This window comes from Aspergillus caelatus (genome assembly GCF_009193585.1).
Source record: "Aspergillus caelatus strain CBS 763.97 unplaced genomic scaffold BDV27scaffold_80, whole genome shotgun sequence".
Lineage (NCBI taxonomy): Eukaryota > Fungi > Ascomycota > Eurotiomycetes > Eurotiales > Aspergillaceae > Aspergillus > Aspergillus caelatus.
The window spans coordinates 52,399-70,518 of NW_022475343.1; the positions used below are offsets into that span (position 1 = coordinate 52,399).

Below are 18,120 nucleotides of genomic sequence, written 5' to 3' on the forward strand. Positions count from 1 at the left end.
TAGTCACGAAAATCCAAAACAACCCGGAAACCAAGCGTGTCCAAAAAATAAATGAATAATGATAGTCCCCGATCTGTCAGCCAGAAACACCTGAAATTCGCTATATTGAAGAAGCAAGAGAGCAAAGATCGTAGATAGTCGTGTCGTTTATGATGCGGAATGTTAAAGTTTCTATATGTCAGTTTAGCTCGCGCTTTGGATGCAGAGTCTTAGCTTTCGGTGTATATGTTCAGCACGGATAAGCGCTATATGTATGCGTCGCTGGGCTCGATCAGGGTGGCGTGGTCATGGGGTGACTACTGGTGGTTACAGGGTCCCAACAACCCCAGACATACCCAGGCGTGAGGCATGTGTGAGTCAGAGTTGGGGGTGCTGTTTGGGAAACTTTCGAAGTACTGGTGGGGTCGTTACATCCAAACCAGCCAGGTGTCTTGCACGTAGACGAGGTCATGGTAGGTGCGGTGGTTGTGGGCGACGGTACGGCGGTTGCGTCTGTTGTAGTGGTCGGGTCGTTACAACCGAACCAACCGGGTGTCTTACACGTCGATGTGGACGTCGACGTCGATGTCGTTGTAGCTGTTGTAGTTGTGCTCTCATCAAGACAGCCCCACCATCCGGGGGTCTTACAGGTCGAGGTACTTATCGGGGTAGAGCTCGTCGTAGACGTTGTTGAGCTAGTAGTGGTGATTTCAGAGCCATTACTGCGAAAGAATTTCCACAACACGCAATCGTAGCACTCTTCTTCCGCGGCACAGTCCGGGACCTTGTCATATACCTTGATAACATCGGAGATCACAGCTTTTATACGATGCGTCCCAATTCCGACGCGCCAGCCTTTGTCTTCAACTGTATCGTAGACACACATTTGACCCGTATGACATGCTGACTCCATGGCGTAGCCTCCCCATGTGCATACAGAGCTGACACCATTACAGGTTCCCATGTAAACGGGATCGGCAGTATGCCCGAAGTGGTAGGCTCCGGTGTACCGTCTAGACTGAGGATGTCTGGGATCATATCCTGGCGGGCTGGGGAGACCTAAGCGAGCTGCAGGAAGTGCCTCGGGGACAGCTTCAAATGTGACAACAGGAAGTCCATATGTCAAACCAAGCAAGCTGGACATTGCGCCTCCCAGGGAATGACCTGTCAGCCAAACATTCGCCTCTGGATAAAGCTCAGTGACGTTTGAGTAGAGGTCCAATGCCGCACGGTAATACCGGTTTTCATCATTCATGGCCTCAGTTATGCAAGTCAAGTTGGCCTTGTATGCAGATGTCTGGCAATCACATACTTGTCGCCAGAGGTACGAGCCACCCTGCCCGCAACAGCAGCTAAAGAACAGGTTATCATTCACTTTATCATTGGTAGTCGTACCTGCACCATCGAAGAGAGCCGGTGAAGTTCCCTTGAGAGATATAACAATAGTGCCGTTTGCCCTGTCAGCATAGATATGACCTCTCAGTCCGTCGCCTCTCCAGCCGAAGCTCGATGAGTAATTGAAGTGACCATGAACATCCTGCCAATCCTCACTGCCTGGCTCCTCAATATAATCATTCGCTGTCATCTGGGCAAGCGTGAGAACACTTTCTTTTTGCGTAACATCGGGACCAGCTAGCGTATCCATGACCCATTCCGACGGAGAGAGTACGACCGCTGACCCAGACGACCTAGCTGCCATCAAATGTGCCTCGATGTTGGAAGGACGTCGATCTGCAAGCCGTTCGATGGTAATAGGACGCGATGAAGCCACTAATGGGGAGTTCAAGATGGCGGGTCCCTCCTCGAGGCCATCTTCTGAAACGGCCCGAAGACGGGTATGCGGTTTGATGTCGAGTCTCTGGTGGAGATCTGGTTGTTCATATGCTCCGCGACGGAAGATGTGGCGAAGTGTCTGTGTCAGCGTCAGTCTACTGCATGCTTGACAAAAGTATGTAGGCTGAGTAGCATAAAGCACCTACAAACTCATGGGTGCCTGAAAGTGCAGGAGGCTCAGCTAAGGGGACCTGTGGAGGGATCAAGGGAGATGATCCTCGGGATTCGAAGTATACGGACCCTAAGCCGAAAGTCGCACTGGGGAGGAGGGCCACGCCCAGAAGGGCATGTAAAACAATCATATTTGCTGAGAGGTGCCTATTACTTCAATCTCGGAGAAATTCCATAGTAATACAGAGATGATCACAGTATGTTGGAGATGACTTTGGAACAATCGACCTTATCAGCGAATGACCGATTGCCTGGGCGGTGAGGCGGCGGCGTGACGCAGTGCGGAGAGACAGGCCCACTTCCTAAAAACCAGTTATATATTTCACACTAGTGCTAATATGGCAATACAGCCTAAAGCTTACGGCCAAATGATTCGATTATCCAACTGAGTCTGGTTAGGTTGTCTAACTTTTAATAGGGAAGGGTCCCACGTGATTGGCCCGGGAACGCGTGACGGTTGTCAATCATGGCTTGTCGCAGTGTGATACTCCCTCTATCTGTACTCCGCATCTGCTCTCTTCAATGTCACTTTCTCCCCCAAACGCCTTGGGTGTCTCCGGGCTTTACTAACAGTATGTTTCTGCACGAATAAAACTATTCCCACCAGAGTTGCCTTGTTTCTTTTCCGGTGCTTGTCTCGTGCTGGTTTATGTGTTATCTATCGATAAACAGTGGCGCCAGATAACTGCGTGCAATCTGCAAGAACCGGCCGACTAAACTGCTTTAGGACCATATCGCAAGATAAAACAGCATATTTCGACCAGATTCGGGCCTAGCATACGCATCTATCATAATCATCATGTCTTTTGACCCTACTGAAAATGGCTCTGGAAAGCCTCGATTGCATACGGCTCGCTCGTTTCCCAGGATGGATACTTCAGAGGCGACCCCTTTCATTCGCTCGAGGTCTAAGACCTTTCAGTCAGTGGCAACACCGGAGCATGTCGAGTCTGATGCGCATCCCTTACCATTGTCGCCAGCCGAAGAGGACCATGAAACGGGCCCTGACCTGTTTGAAAAAGCAGGTACCTCAGAGCTAGGCAACGATGATGATGGACAAGGCGAGGAGGCTTCAATGCTATCGCGGAATGCGGAGGAACAATCAGAGGAGTTACCGATAGAGTTGATCAGTCTAACTGACCGGTAGGGTGAACGCTCAGTTTTTTGGCGGTGTTATCAATTGCTAACAATGTTACTTGTTAGATTTGTCAACTCCCTAAGTGCCAAAGTGCACAGCTCACCACCAACGATTGAGAAAATTTCCCTTCTTTACCAAGATTTTTACGTCCGAGCAGAATCACATATAGCCACACACATATCTGCCCTCGCTTCCCGAATAAACCGTGATCCTTCACCACATCCTCAGCCGAAGTCAAAGAGTAAACGCGTCGAAAACAGCCGGCAGATGCTAACAGCATCAGAAGTCACAGAAAAGCGGATTGCCCGGAGAATGCTTGCTTCTAAGCGCGTCGCTTTGGAAGAAGCAGTGGAACGAAGAGCTTGTGAGAGTATCTACGACAAAATATGGCGGCATAAAAGTACGCTGGATGAAGTCAGAGACGAGAAGTTACGTTCTAAAACAGCCACATTACTCCTAGTTGGAATAAACCTGAATGACCTTGGGGTCGATGTCGACACAGCTTCTATCGATGAAGAAAAGCAGAAGGAAGCTGATGAGGGCTTGTCTGTTGCCAGAGACTATCTCAACAAAATGAACGAAGCAAAATACCCATTAGGGAAGCTTCGGCATCTTGCCGCCGCCCACAAAGCGATAGTTGATGCCTTAACCAAACTACTACCTTCTTCATCTTCCGCTGATGAGATTCTGCCTACCTTGATCTACTCACTTATCACGTCCCCCCAGGAAGGCATTAATGTCATAAGTAACTTACTATTCATACAGAGATTCCGATCGTCAAATAAGATTGATGGCGAAACTGCTTATTGTTTGACGAACCTTGAAGCAGCAATAAGCTTCTTGGAAAACGTTGAACTTTCTGAGCTCCGCGCTGACCAAGTGCCGGAGGGTCAAACGAAAGTTCCTAGCAGCGAGACTACACCAGCCATAGAAAAGGGCGACCCTCGGCAACCTACAAAAGATGAACCAGCTTCATCTCTTACGACAGTGACGACTTCTGCGGAATTTTCGAAGTCTACCGGCAAGGAATCCGCTTCCAATGCTTTGCCCAGGCCTCAACAGCCCGCAACAACGCAGCAACGTTTGAATAACCTATTTCAACCCCCATCAAAGGTCTTCGGTGCAGCAAACGATGCTGTGCGTAATACTGCAGACCAGAGCCTAAAAAATATAGGTGCAACATTGGACAGCAGTTTCAGTTTTCTTTTCGGCCGTCTCAAAGAATTGCAGTCTAGCCAACATGCTGGCAAGGATGGAGGTAATCCGATGGTACCGAAAACACTGGCAGAAGCCAGACGCCTGGTTACGTCCCCATCTTCCGCAGATAATAACTCCCCCGGCCAAGAATTTAAGGCAACGAGCGAGGCCCCCAACGATCGGCCTCACCTCAGGCATATCGGCTCAAAGGCAGAAGATACTTTCTTAGGACTGGTTGGTGGGCAGAGGACGCCGCGCGACCGAAGTGCGGACAGCGTCAGAACGCAAGGGAGTTCCAAGAAGACTAACGCTGCTTCGATCTCCTTGAGAGATGAACCGTCATTCGGTATGCCCCAGAGCTCCCCAGCGAGCTCGTCTTCTCTGGCCCCTACACCTCTGGAATCGATGCGGAACTTTGGAAATACACTCAACCCCCTTAACCATATCCCTGGCATGATCAGGAGCTTCGGTCGTGCTACTCCAGACGGCACGGGGGTCCTTTCCACCCCCTCTCCTTCTACAAAGAGCCCTCCAATCTCAAGAGAGATGTCCTCAAGCATGACTGCTACTTCGTCTAAGATCGATCCTCCGATTCAGCGTTTCCTTCAGACAGCGCACGCCAGCGATCTAACAATTGGGGATGTAACCACCCTACTTGAAGATTATAAAAGGATCGCCGCAGTCTTGTTAAAGCAGGGCTCCAATCCGAAATGAAGACCGAAAATCTGATCCCACCATGTTTTCGTCCCTTCTTTCTTGTAATAATTTGCTCTTCTCCCTTTTTTGCCATCATCATAGCGTTGCGAATTCCGAATTATAGATTGCTGGTGGCGCTCTGTCTCTGGACCTATCATGTTGAATATTTCCTGAAGGATGTAGGTAGCTGACATTGAATGCAGCTTGAATATATCCTGCGTGATCTGAATGTTCATTTCGTATAGTAGTAACACTACGGGTACCCTTCCTGAGCTATAGCACCCTTCATATCAATTAAAACCAACTTAAGAAACCCCCTCAATATGCTTAGGCCACCCTGGGAATGTGGGGATAATTATATGAACATGAGTATGCACAGTGAATATGAAGGGCTGCAGTCGTATTCAACAAATCTCCAGGATCAGAATACGTTGCAGCAAAAATAAAGCCGAAAGTAAAAATACGTTTCACGGAGTGCGACCACGTAGTACCTCAACACCACCGGTCCTCATTTCATCTAGCTTTCTAGAAAGATCAGAAGATTGCTCCTCGACACTCTCGTGTCTTCTCTTGACCTCGGCTTCGAACATAGCGGCCGTTTTTCGTCGAGCATGACGCAGGTCCTTCATCTTGGTGAGCATCTGAGTGAATTGATCTATCAACTGATCACCGCAATCCTCCCATTCGTCCATTGATAGATTGGAGAAATAAGTGCGACGGTCGGCATCGGAAAGATTCATAAGGTACGGGATTTTGTCTTCTGGGTCGGGTTGCGTTTCCTGGGTTGCGTTCGGTGATGGGGCGGCTGCTGGAATATGATCAAAAGGCTCCGCTTGGAGCTCAGCAAATGACTTCTGATAGAGTATATCTGGCGGATAGTCAGGTTCGATATGACGCTTCTTTGGGTTGTGTTGATCCGGACTAATACGCTGGACTGAGAGACGTCGGGAGAAGGGATCATTGATGGGGTCATCATCGTCATTAAGGGCATCGATATTCGTCACGTCAAAAGCGGTTATTGACTGCATGCTACCACGTCTGCCGTAGTTGTTTGAAAAGAACCCGAGGCCTACATTTTCCACGGAGTCTGAAGTTTCAATGCTCGTAATCCTCTGGGATTGTTGCGGCCGAGGACCAGGGGTGCGACGTGTAGGGGTCAAGTCTAATTGTTCCAGAAGAGTAGGCTTTGGTGGGCTGAATCTTGTCCTCGGGGTTGCATTCGTATTAGGAGGGAGTGTAACTTTCCTAGGTGCAGCGGCAGGTAGGACTTGACTAGTCCGTTTAGCGTCCTGTATTGACCGGGTGAAAGTTGGGATCTTCGACTCCACATGAGCCTGATTTTCCGGCTGGTGGTACGTCTTTCGGCCGGCATTCCAGAAGTTCTGCAGACGTTTGCTCAGAGGCTCATCATTGAGGCGTTTTCTGATAGGAACCACCGATTCGTTGGTTCCATCGGAGGCCTCATCGTCACCCGCCACTGATGTTAGCTGACTTTCATTGTCGGTTTCATCTGAGTCGAATCCAGCAGTTTTCAAGGCCCTGTCCCCAAAATTGTCATACCACTGGGAGTCAAAAGGGCGCCGTGTTTGTTGGAATTGATGCAGAGTGTTCGCAGCAGCACCTTGCTGTCGAGCATTCGGGGCAGGAGAGAATCGGTATGGAAGATCCTCAACACCAGCGACACTCGTCGCTGCAATGGTCGAGTCATCGATACCTTCCACATCTGTGTCAAACATGTCCTTTTTCGCACCATTTTCATTTGGTCCTTGTGGCCCCCCAGGAGCAGGCGGGCCACCGTAGTGTTCAAACTGAGTTGGTCTATTGATTGGCAGAGGTGTGGGCGCAATCAATTTTGGTGTCGGAACTTCAACCCTTGCCTGTTCGGCTATCTGCTGCCGTGATTGATTGGAGACATCAAGCTTAGGTGGTCTGTGTTGACCAGCTTCTTTTGAATGTACATAATCTCCGACACCCATTGTCGCAGAGATGAGAAGTGGGATGAATAGCCGATTTAAACATGCAATAAGGGACAGGGAATCAGAGCCAATTTCATTATACTAGGGGTTCTCCACTCAGGACACGGATAATCTACCAGTGGTTGCAGTGGGGTCGATCATGTTTGCCATGGATAAATATCGGCCTTGCTCAGTGGTGGACGCGTTACCTTAATTTTTGCTTTTAAGGCACGCGCGAGGCATCCACGAGGTCACGTGCGGTGCATGGTGTACGTAGTCTCCATTGCAGTCAAGCTCTTTCTTGGTATTTTAAATGGAGCTGGGCAAGGATTTAAGTATGTGGTTGTACATATCGTCAATGCATGTTGAAGAGATAAGTATCTGATTGGCATCCTAGGTCTCTACTGTGATCACTCGGGGGTATAAATTTCACCTTATACACCTCCCGTTGGAGTTCTTCTATCTATTCGTGCGAAGATAGCCAATATTCATCAAGCGAAGCATTATCGTCAATGTGTAGGTCCTCAAGTGTTGAGGTCATCCCTTTGCCACGCTGCTTCGCTTTTTCAAAGAAGCCTTGAGCATTTTCAAACTCAGATTGTCTCTTCTCATCCGCAAGTCTCTGCTCCCGTCTGGCTTGAATCGAGCCTTGAAAGTCTTCTCCTGGAATCAAGTCGTTGTCATCAAGCCCGTCGATTTCCTCCACGCGATGGGCCACAGAGGACATGAAAAGGTCGCCAATCCAAAGAGAAACCATGCCTCTAAGTTCTAGTAACTCGGGAGAATCAGAATATGGGGGAGAGACAAGAACTTCATCCATTCTAGCCGCAATCTTCTGAGCTTCGTGTAACTCAATTGCTCTGATGTCTGCGACAAGGCTCTGCGTTTCTTGACTTGAGCCATCGGAACTCTCTATATCAGATGCTGCATCGTCCGACTCTTTTGGTGGAACTTCTTGGCGATTTCGGATATCTTGACGAGCAGCATTGCTCTCCGCTTGCGTAACATAAACCCAAAGTCCGAACATGGCTGGGTAAAAGTGCAAAGAGCTCGTGAAGTCTGGAGCAGTTTTCCGAAATGGATACTGGACCACGAGTCTCTCATAGTATTGCTTGGCAGCTTCGAACCCTTTTCTTGTAAAATAAAGCTTAGATATTTCTGTTTTTTGGCCATTTTTGACAGCTCTCGCAGACCCCGAGGCGATTTCCGATAGTTGGCGATCTCGACGGAGCAATATTTCAGCCCCAATACCCCATCTCCCTTCAGCGCGCACATCCATTGGGTTTCCTTGAAATTCCTCACGAAGGATTAAGCCCCAGGCCCTTCCAGCACGAACATAGTCTCTATCAAGAAGGCAACGATGCAAAATAGAAGAGAGAACAGCAAGATGCTGCAGACGAAGATTGCCTTGGTAGGCTGCAGACTGCGGTGGGTAAATCGGTGGTGTCAATGATGATAATCCTTTCATAATATTATCCTTTCCCCGATTGCTAGCGGTTTCATCTTTGGCGGGACCATGTGGGAAATGGCCCCCTGGTAGTTCTCTGTCGAAAGATAAACCGGCTATGCGATATTGATGTGCTTCTTCTGGTGATAGAATTAATGATGTTCCAGAAGGTGCGATTTCAGACCCAGCATCAGTTGTTTCGCCTTCAAAAACATCTTCCTCGGTGCCCCAGCCATCATAGTCTTTTTTACGCTTTTTCGTATCATACCGGGCAATGCGCGCACTTTGAGGTTGTTGCCATGATGGAATTGGCAATGAGAAGGCAGAGGCTGAGGGAACAGATGCCATCAGCGGTTAAGAGATGAGTAATCTATGGCCTGGATGTTTGAGCTACTATCCATGGATGCATTGGTCATAAGTCGAGAATTAATTATTCATATGCTTGATTGACATTAATCGTAGCTCTAGCTGTATCACAAAGCAGGAACGCGGTTCCGTAGTAGAGTTTGGAATATCGTATCCTGGAGGCACAAAGGCATCAAGAGGGCTAAACCTCAGGCTCCATAGGTGCAGAGGGAACTAGTACTATTTAGTACTAAGTAGTATAAGATAGTTAGTAATCGATAGTCACCGCTTACTTCGCTAGGCATAACTGCCCTCCGCTGTTGATGGTTCAGTATGGACGGGAGTTGCCAACCTTGATAACTAGTTGATACCTTATTAGTACTAGTACTAGTACATAATACTTTAGTGGAAAACTGTATGTATGTACCGGAGGATTCATATATCAAATGGTAATGACGGATTTAAACTTCATCTTACCTTGACTATACTTGCTATCATGAATTCATTAACGAATAGGTCCAAGAGATAGCCTGTTTCTGTCCTGTGCGAATGGAGCGCTTTCGGTCAAGGAACAATGTGGTATGTACGTTCCCGGCAAGCATGTACTGTACTGTAACACAACTGAGTATTAGGATGCCAATCCCTCAGCCAAGAAAGTCACGGGCTAGCCTCGACCCGCCTTAACCAAAGCGCCCTGACCTGAAGACCACCACACCTAATTTAGGTGCGGTCCTTATCAATTGTCATCATCATCTTCATCAGCATCACTACCACTACCACTACCACTACCACCATCATCCTTCCTCTTCCCTCGTTCCTGCCGTCTCTCTCGTTTTGGATTCACGATACCGCATATAGTATTACGTTCTAGTGGTAGTTCTCTGGGTAGCCGACCACCTGGCACTACAACATACCTACCGTTTCTATTCTTTAATTCTCTCCCTGACGGCCTAATTTCATAACCGACTTTGTATCGCCAGTCCTTTCACGGTTCCATACTATATTCCCATGTTTGTTGCTTAAACTGTCCAATGGTATGTGGTATGTGGCTCTGTTAAACCAATATGGTGTAGTAGTTGGGAACTCCCAGCACCGGAAGTTCACGGTGCTCAGGTGCTCCCGAGGATTCCGCGAATATGTTTGCCTTAACAATCATTTGACCTTCCATCTATCCCTGCTCCTATCTAACTATCTTCCTATCTCTCGAGCACGTTTCCCCTCAGCAGTGAATGCGGTATTGTTTGTCTTACTAATGTTTAATTGTGTCTCTTTAGTCATCAAATGCCGATGGCAATACTAGGCGGTTTATAAATTCCAGCGCCACGTCCTGACCATTCATTTGTTACTATGGGACAATCCTCCTCTACGCATCAACGCCACAACAATCCTTCAAACCGTCTGTCATTCATACACCGTGGTCATCGCGATAGGGATAGAGATAGGGACATGAACAACGATCACAATTTGGAGCAAAACGGGGTTTTTAGGCCCCAACGAGCGGCGGATAATGGCGATATGCTACCGGATCAAGCCAGCTCAGGGTGGGAGACATGGCGACCGGCCGAGGAGCAATCGAGTGGTATAGGACATATGGGAAGCATTCAAGAAGAAAATGGGCCACAATATGAACCGACTCAGCGGGAGTATCGGTCTGCGATCTTTGCCCGCATGGCAGCAAGAAGGCAATCCACGATGTCAAGGCTGGGGTCCAGAATTCTGCCAAACTCAGTAATTCGTGGTCTTCTTAGCAGCGAAGAAGAGACACCTGCTGAGGGCCACGCTCATCGACACGGGATCGTATCGAGGTCGGTACCAAGATCAGAAGTCGCTCATACCAGCAGTCGTTTTAGTCCGTTTAGCTCTCTTAGCTCAAGGGGTATCTCTCGACGACGCTCAGCCCGAGGTCCCTATTTCATTCCACGCAGTGATCCGGGACTACTTTCGGATGCTCCCAACTCTCCTACTTTTTTCGACCCTACCTCAGATCATACACCAGACACAACTAGAAGTTCTTGGCGTCGAAGCACTCGGTTGCATCGTGTTAGAAATTCACTTTCGGGTCCGATCACACAGATGTTCGGCCAACCGTCTACAAGCATGTCTGATCAGGACACTGGAGGTATACGTCATTCGATAGGACCCATACCTAGCGACACTCCAGGTACATTCCTCCCTCAACCAGGACCAATGCCTAGTCCGATGGACTTTGATGAGCCCCATGAACTTGATTCCGTGGAACCTGCCATAGGAAACACCCGCCCCACCTCTCCCATGCCTTTGCAGTCTGGGCAAAGCCCAACTGGCTTGCGACACTTCCCAAATCTATTGCGAGCACGCCCATCTAGAGTTTTGCGGCGGGAAGAGCAGACACCGCTGTCGCGTGTCCTCCAACTGGCGGCTGCTGCCATTGCTGCCCAACTTTCTGGCACAACTGGCCCTGTAATGCCTAATATTCAAGCCCTTGGCAACGAAGGTCTCGACAACTCTCTAGAAAACTTTATACAGAGTTTACAACACGCCACTTCCGCGCAGACAGCAGCCGATAGTCAACCCGCTTCTGGGGACAATGGAACGCCAACTCCGGTCAATTTCTTGCGGGTATTCCGCTTCGCAAATTCAGATGGCGCAAGGCCTTCAGCAGCTTCAAATCAATCTGCAACAGCCACGAATGCTCCAGAGAGTGGCGCAGATGGGACGGATGTTGAGAACCCCACGGATGGACCCGAAGGGCGTACCGTTACCCTGGTTGTTGTGGGAGTAAGGTCTGTCCCGTCAGGTAACAATCCCGGCAATGACCAGCAGAATCCAGGCTCTGGACCTGGCTTGGATGCGTTGCTCCGTCTACCGTTCTTGTCACCAGGGAGTCTACCACGGACTCCAGACAACGGTCCTAATCTCACATCACGCGCTGAAGGACGACCAAGATTCATGCCTAGTCGTCATCAAACTGGAGGTCCTAGTACTACGCCTACTAATGAAGATATTCCCCTGCAACTCGGACATCAAAGTCCGTCAAGGAGGCTATCGGATGCCGGGAGTCGTGGACCCCTTTCATCTCTACCTTCGATCATCTCTGAAAGCCCTCCTGGCCCTCACCCTCCACCATCGACGCCTGCTGAACCCGGACTTTCAGCCGTGTCGTCAGGTGCTTCAACTCCAAGTCGAAGACCGTCTTCTGCATCGGTGATGTCCCCAAGCATTTTGCCACAACTGGACGAACACCGGATTATGCAGCCTCCAGTTGAACCTGCTGATGGTAACATTCCATTCAATATATCTCGTCAGCGACGTCGTAGTGATTCTGAGTATGTCCGCCATCGTGACCTAGGCGCTGGTGCGATCAGGCGCAATGGTGTTGTCGAACCGGACAATCCTCCCTCTCCTGCAGGTAGGAGTTGGTTGATCTATGTTGTGGGAACAAACCTTTCGGAAAATCACCCCGCGTTTGCGACACCGAGCCTCTTCACCGATGTAAGGATGACAATTATCTTCACTTTGCCAATAGAATCTAGGCTAACTTAAAACTAGAACCCAACGTATGAGGACATGATTCTACTCTCGTCTCTCCTTGGTCCGGTGAAACCTCCGGTTGCTACTCAAGATGATCTCACTTCGGCTGGTGGAGTATATCGTCTTGTGGAATATAGTGGCACTCTTGTTGCGGAAGCTCTGGATGGTGCTGGCGCCATTCAGATTCCCAACGGGGATCGGTGCCTGATCTGTCTTAGCGACTACGAAGCTGCTGAAGAGCTCCGGCAATTGACCAAATGCGCGCATGTATTCCACCGAGATTGTATAGATCAGGTTCGTTGACAAATCTACCCTGAGCCTTTTCCGTGGAGCTAACATATTCTATAGTGGTTGACAACTGGTCGCAACTCTTGCCCTCTATGTAGAGGTCAAGGCGTAGCCGAGACATCGAATGCAGATCGTACTCCAGAGAATACGTCATCTGCTTGATTGCCGACTTCCTGCTCATATTAAAGACCATCTGTCCCTCTGCCACCCATTTGCATTGGTTACCACCAAAGATTTGCATGAGCGCATATTCCATAGCTTAACGACCTTCTTCTTTTGTTTTCACCGAGGATATCCACTGCAGCATTTTCTTTTTCTCTTTTCTGCATACTCTTTTCCTGGAGCCTACTTTTTTCCTCTGTTTTTAATATTGGCTGTTGATATTGGGATGAATAAAGGCAGGATGGTGAGACGACGGATAGAATGGCGCAGAATTGTCTCATAACTTTGCCAGAACACTGGGTTCATCATCTATGTCTCCTGTACCTTTCGATGTGACATAGGTATGAAATATTGAAATCTCTACTATAAGATAATAATTCAGTAGTTGTAACGTACTGTGTGGTAAGGTAGAGAAAGAGATACTTGATATGATATTGTTGTAGCAATACTGAAGTACCTAGGACGCAGTACAGGCAGTGAAACTGAAGTTGACCAGCTAGAGTATACTATGTAGTATCGTATAGACTTAAGACGCCATATCAGGTAGGTAGGTAATAATATGAGATCGAAAAAATACATCAAAGACTACTATATGAGTTCCCTTACAACTCTGCGCCTATACATATATACACATTGTTATACGAATTACTAAAGCATAGATATTATTGTCTAAGTTCCTATAATTTAGACATGTTTTCCCCCCCCTTTTTCTTTTCCTTCTCAATTTCAGGATGGACTACCGAGTATACATACAACGTAATATACAGTACCAACAGTATTCCAGATGCCCCGCATGCGTCGACTGGAAATGTTTTTTGCCCCTCTTCAACAAGCTGCTGACTCAGCCCACATCTTTCGTCAACCCCACCAACTATATCTATTTATCAATCTATCGATTCTCACGGTCGTTGAGAGGAAGATTTAAGCTTATCCTCGCTCCGTCGGGACTCTTTTTCATCACCTGCGAGCTTTCTCCGTCCATTTGGCTGCTTTACTTTCATTATCTCATTTACCTGAATCAATTGAGTTGGGTAGAAATAGACTAGCAGGAAATTGTTGCCAATCGTTATCGACGACACTTCCTATTCTCCGTTTCTCCAGCCACACCTATACATTATATCCAGAATGGATGCACCGATTCGACTCACTGTATTGATATCAGGCAATGGCTCAAACCTCCAGGCCGTAATCGACAAGAAAGTCGCGGGGGAACTTCCGGTGAACATTGTCCGAGTCTTATCGAACCGCAAAGACGCATATGGACTCGAGCGTGCCCGACGTGTGAACATTCCTACACAATACCACAACCTTGTGAAATACAAGAAGCAGCACCCTGCGACACCAGAGGGTATCCAGGCGGCTCGGGAGGAATATGATGCGGAGCTGGCGAGGTTGGTCCTTGCGGACAGTCCAGACATGGTAGCTTGCTTGGGATTCATGCATGTGCTGTCTCCGAGGTTCTTGGAGCCACTGGAGACGGCCAAGGTTAAGATTATTAACCTTCACCCTGCGTTGCCGGGGGCCTTTAATGGAGCAGTATGTTCTCTATCTTCCCCTTGTTGCATTCTTCTTGACTACATCTATAAAGTTGTGGGTACTCCCCTCGAGGAATGATATGGTTAACTTGCAACTCCTTGCAGCATGCAATTGAGCGGGCCCATAGCGCTTGGCTAGAAGGAAAGATTGACAAGACAGGGGTGATGATCCACAAGGTGATCTCTGAGGTTGATATGGGTACCCCTATACTTGTACGAGAGATTCCATTCGTCAAGGGAGAGGATGAAAATCTTGAACATTTTGAAGAAAAGGTCCATGCTATTGAATGGGGGATTGTGATTGAAGGTGTAAAGCTTACAATCGATGAGATAAGACAGGAAAAGAAACGTGGTTCGACGGAAGCATGAACGAGGCTGCCACACCACAAGAGGGTGAAAAAACAAAACAAAGAAAGACTGAAAAAAAAAAAGAAAAACAAAAAAAGAAGCGGTCTGGTCTAAGATGACTGGTCACGGCTATACCCTCCGGGACAATCATTATTGGTTTCAAATAAGCATTGAATGATACGATCTGGCGGTATGGTTACTGAGTACTGCTTAGTTTGCAGTGCATACGTAACTACGTGTTTTCTGGATGTGCTAATGGAAAAGATTTCCAGGTCCTGTGATTGAACTTTTAACTCTTAACCCAAAAGGAGACCCGAATGAAGTTATGGACATGACTCGTAGACTTTTTTCAATGGTGATCAATAGGATTTGGCCGAGCCCTCGAATTCAAAGTTCAATTTACGTACTATTCCCCTGGCCGTCGTACCTAAGCTACGGAGTAAGATCTGTCCTACGCTGAATCACCGTGTGACTGGCCTTGTGGATGGTGGCTTTCTGAGACTCCATTGTCGTGGAATGACTGCAGATCACGTTATACTCTATTAGGATGGCTATGACTATGCACATCGGGCCCTATGAGTATGCCCTTACCTGGTCATACCATACCATATTGTCCATATTCCCACGGATTCAACGTATCGACTTTCTTTTACATACGAGGCTAGTGGGATGTACTATTGAACGATTCTGACAGTCTGACTCGTCCAAAAGAGTGATCTAATCCTTTAGTATCCCGCGCTCCTCGGAGTTAATCATCATAGTGGATTAGAGAGACTCCGCCACCTAACCCGAGGCAATTAAGGGTCGGATTTGGGGAGGGTCAAGGCCTATGATATGGCCTCAACGGTTGGCCTGCATCTAAGCTAAGGCAGAGCACATCCTATGAGGATCTGCCCTAGATAGTAGGCCAACACTAAGTGGTCGATGGGCCGGCTAGTATCCTCCTAGCGGGTTAGTCGCCATTTCCGAGAGCTTCTCGGATAGGACAGAGATGGAGGGACAGGAATTAATCTAACTCAGATTGGTTTCAGAACGCCCTCGGAATGAGCCAACTGCAAGCCACCGGATTTATGATATGGGGGCCATTGGATCGTCACGCGGACGACGATGTGGGAGCCGATCTGATTCTCATCCCCTCTTCTCCCCGTTCTTCCTCCCCTGCTTTCCCCCCTAGCCAGCTAGTGATCTCAGTTGAGTCAATTCCTCCTCCAGCAAACTTCTCGGTGTTGCCTAGTTGAACTGCTCTTCGACTGTGTTGACTTGGGTTGTCTTACCAAAGCTGGACTCAGTGGGCATGTTGTTTCAGATCGCCGGCCACGTAGGTACCTGTGCGTCATACAATCATCATCCGTGGATCGAGGCAACTCGGGATGAATCTCATTCTTAAGCCGGTCAGGCGTGCCATTAAGCAGACTAGACAGTAAGGTAGTCACTTAGAGTTTGGGGAGGGCCGCAATCCGGGACCGTGGGCCCCTAAAACAAAAGCGGAACAGAAGTACGGTATCTTTTGACCGTCGCATAGATAGGATATGTGCAAGCGTCAATGTGCATAGAGAGAGAGGTATGGATGTCCCAGTAGTAGGTCTTTGGGTCCATCGCTCACGGACGTGGAATGGTCCCCGAACAATTCATTTCTTCCATGTGGGTGATGGATCCCTTTCCCCATCCGGGGAGCCACCATAGGCCAGGACAACAGATAGTCAAGCGCTTAGTTTGGCTCCCAAGGAATGTGAGTGGTAAGTTGTCCGGATTGATTCCATCCTCTCCTGGGCATGGTGCTCATTTCCCAAGTGATGAACAGTCTACCCACAGGAGCAATTTACCTCCTTTTGCCATGGGCCATACTCCGTACGGTCCCCATTTTCAATCCTTGGTTACTATTTTCACGGGATCAGGTAGATAGCCAGGCCACTTAATTCGTTGGTGCTTGAATAATTTGGGTCCTGTCTTTTCTTTTTCTTCTTTTTTGTTTTCCCACTGCGGGTTCCAGTTGTGAAGATATTGTCCCACTTGGGTCCAAATTCCTCGTCACGAGCTTTAGCCAAGAACCTTTACAATGACTGGTAAGAGGTACAGAAAGAGAAACAAGAACCGACAAACTGAGAAGAAGAAGACGAAGAAGAAGAAGAAGAAGAAGAAGAAGATAAGCTGGTAACCACAAGCTTTCAGTCAGCAATCTTCTCGACTGCGAAACAAAAGTGGATAGCGTAGTACGTAGTACGAATTATGCAGAAAATTCTTATTTCCTGTACATAATAACGGATAGAACGAATACGAGGCTTAACGGGGGCTCTGCCAATTTGGACTGGTCCCCGGCACGAAACTTGATCTGCGGGTTGAAATGGGTTGGGTTGAGCATGAGCGAAAGAGAAAAGCTGTCAAAAACCCTCGATGTCGATCAGGAACGGATGTCTATCCGGTTCGGCCGATTTGCTTCCTCGGCGGGTCAAAGTTCCCCTTCTATCCCGTCCGTTGAAACTACCACGACAAGAAAAAAAAAAAAGAAAAGAAAAGAAAGAAAAAAAAACAGGATTACTATTAATCATGGTTACTTAATCAAACAAAACTGGTTGCCTAGTACATTGTCCACTTTATGACAGAATGATTCCTGATAGTCCCATGAATTGACCTGCAGCGGACGGCGATCGCCATGGCGATCAAATGCAGCTGCTCATTTACAACGAACCACATGCACAGGAAGGATGCAAAAACAGTTCACCAAATGTCTCGCTTGTAACTGGCGGTACAGATCGTGTGGCATGCTCCTAACCAGGACCACAACGGCTGTCAGATGTCCAACCCTGTTCATAAGACTGACTCCTATGAGCCAGGTTGATGGAACGTGGTGCGCAAAAAGGCTACTTCTACTCCACCGAACCATTGTACGGTATACGGCTCGAGTCGGTAGAACTAATATTCTTTTCCGTCTCCACTACTGGAACAGGACGTCGGCAAATCCTGCCTAGATAGTACTGGTTTCAATGAAGGGTCAGTTTCATATTTGCCGACGCGGCGAACGGCAGTATGGATGGATTTGTTTTAGATGCCACGGTTCTACAAAGTGTTACAATTGCAATTATCCACAACATTCCCCGAGAAAGAAGGTTGGGCGGAGTGCTCCGCGTGGTGCAGAACGAACGGGAGGGCGTTCAATGGGCCAGACTTTCAGGGGGTTTAAAAAAAAAGAAAAAAGAAAAATAAAAATAAAATAAAATAAAATAAAATATATCAAAAAAAAAAGGAAATAACAATCAGTCGCTGGGATTTGCTGTGGATGGACCGTCAAAGCTGCCAGTAAGATTTACACCAGGACAGAAAATTGCCGGCAGCAAACTTGAATCATGTTCTGGAGCTCAAAGGTATCAACGGCACTTGTTCGGCATTCCACTAAATATATTTCGTACTGTTCAATGGACGTATGAAGCTGGACAAGCCCTTGGCAGACAATGACCACATCTGGTCGGGGACCACTGGGTCCCTTGGTTTTTTTTCTTTTGGTTTTTTTTTTTTTTTTTT

General features: G+C 47.9%; 7 protein-coding genes across 7 annotated transcripts; 3 read left to right on the forward strand and 4 right to left on the reverse strand.

Annotated features, from left to right (window-relative positions):
- Positions 1–8: 8 nt before the first annotated feature.
- Positions 9–2,171, reverse strand: atg15 (triglyceride lipase ATG15). Its single transcript, XM_032064498.1, has 2 exons — positions 1,959–2,171; positions 9–1,891 (listed from the first exon to the last, which is right to left on the reverse strand). Exons 1-2 carry the CDS (start codon positions 2,112–2,114, stop codon positions 272–274), a joined length of 1,776 nt encoding a protein of 591 aa, XP_031927946.1. The 5' UTR covers positions 2,115–2,171; the 3' UTR covers positions 9–271.
- Positions 2,172–2,511: 340 nt separating this feature from the next.
- On the forward strand, positions 2,512–5,237 carry BDV27DRAFT_127770 (VPS9 domain-containing protein). The gene is made up of 2 exons (XM_032066845.1): positions 2,512–3,126; positions 3,187–5,237. Exons 1-2 carry the CDS (start codon positions 2,783–2,785, stop codon positions 5,030–5,032), a joined length of 2,190 nt encoding a protein of 729 aa, XP_031927947.1. The 5' UTR covers positions 2,512–2,782; the 3' UTR covers positions 5,033–5,237.
- A 244-nt stretch (positions 5,238–5,481) lies between these two features.
- On the reverse strand, positions 5,482–6,990 carry BDV27DRAFT_157438 (uncharacterized protein; the record flags this gene model as incomplete). Its single annotated transcript, XM_032072507.1, has 1 exon — positions 5,482–6,990. One exon carries the CDS (start codon positions 6,988–6,990, stop codon positions 5,482–5,484), a length of 1,509 nt encoding a protein of 502 aa, XP_031927948.1.
- Positions 6,991–7,340: 350 nt separating this feature from the next.
- On the reverse strand, positions 7,341–8,910 carry BDV27DRAFT_127772 (uncharacterized protein). The gene has a single exon (XM_032066846.1). The coding sequence runs from the start codon at positions 8,762–8,764 to the stop codon at positions 7,433–7,435; it is 1,332 nt and encodes a 443-aa protein (XP_031927949.1). The 5' UTR covers positions 8,765–8,910; the 3' UTR covers positions 7,341–7,432.
- A 559-nt stretch (positions 8,911–9,469) lies between these two features.
- BDV27DRAFT_127773 (uncharacterized protein) lies at positions 9,470–13,095 on the forward strand. The gene is made up of 4 exons (XM_032066847.1): positions 9,470–9,795; positions 10,036–12,232; positions 12,290–12,565; positions 12,620–13,095. Exons 2-4 carry the CDS (start codon positions 10,109–10,111, stop codon positions 12,719–12,721), a joined length of 2,502 nt encoding a protein of 833 aa, XP_031927950.1. The 5' UTR covers positions 9,470–9,795; positions 10,036–10,108; the 3' UTR covers positions 12,722–13,095.
- Positions 12,678–13,098, reverse strand: BDV27DRAFT_109933 (uncharacterized protein). Its single transcript, XM_032064499.1, has one exon. The coding sequence runs from the start codon at positions 13,000–13,002 to the stop codon at positions 12,781–12,783; it is 222 nt and encodes a 73-aa protein (XP_031927951.1). The 5' UTR covers positions 13,003–13,098; the 3' UTR covers positions 12,678–12,780.
- Positions 13,099–13,846: 748 nt separating this feature from the next.
- Positions 13,847–14,625, forward strand: BDV27DRAFT_157441 (phosphoribosylglycinamide formyltransferase; the record flags this gene model as incomplete). Its single annotated transcript, XM_032072508.1, has 2 exons — positions 13,847–14,257; positions 14,362–14,625. The coding sequence occupies 2 exons, from the start codon at positions 13,847–13,849 to the stop codon at positions 14,623–14,625; spliced, it is 675 nt and encodes a 224-aa protein (XP_031927952.1).
- Between the last annotated feature and the right edge of the window lie 3,495 nt (positions 14,626–18,120).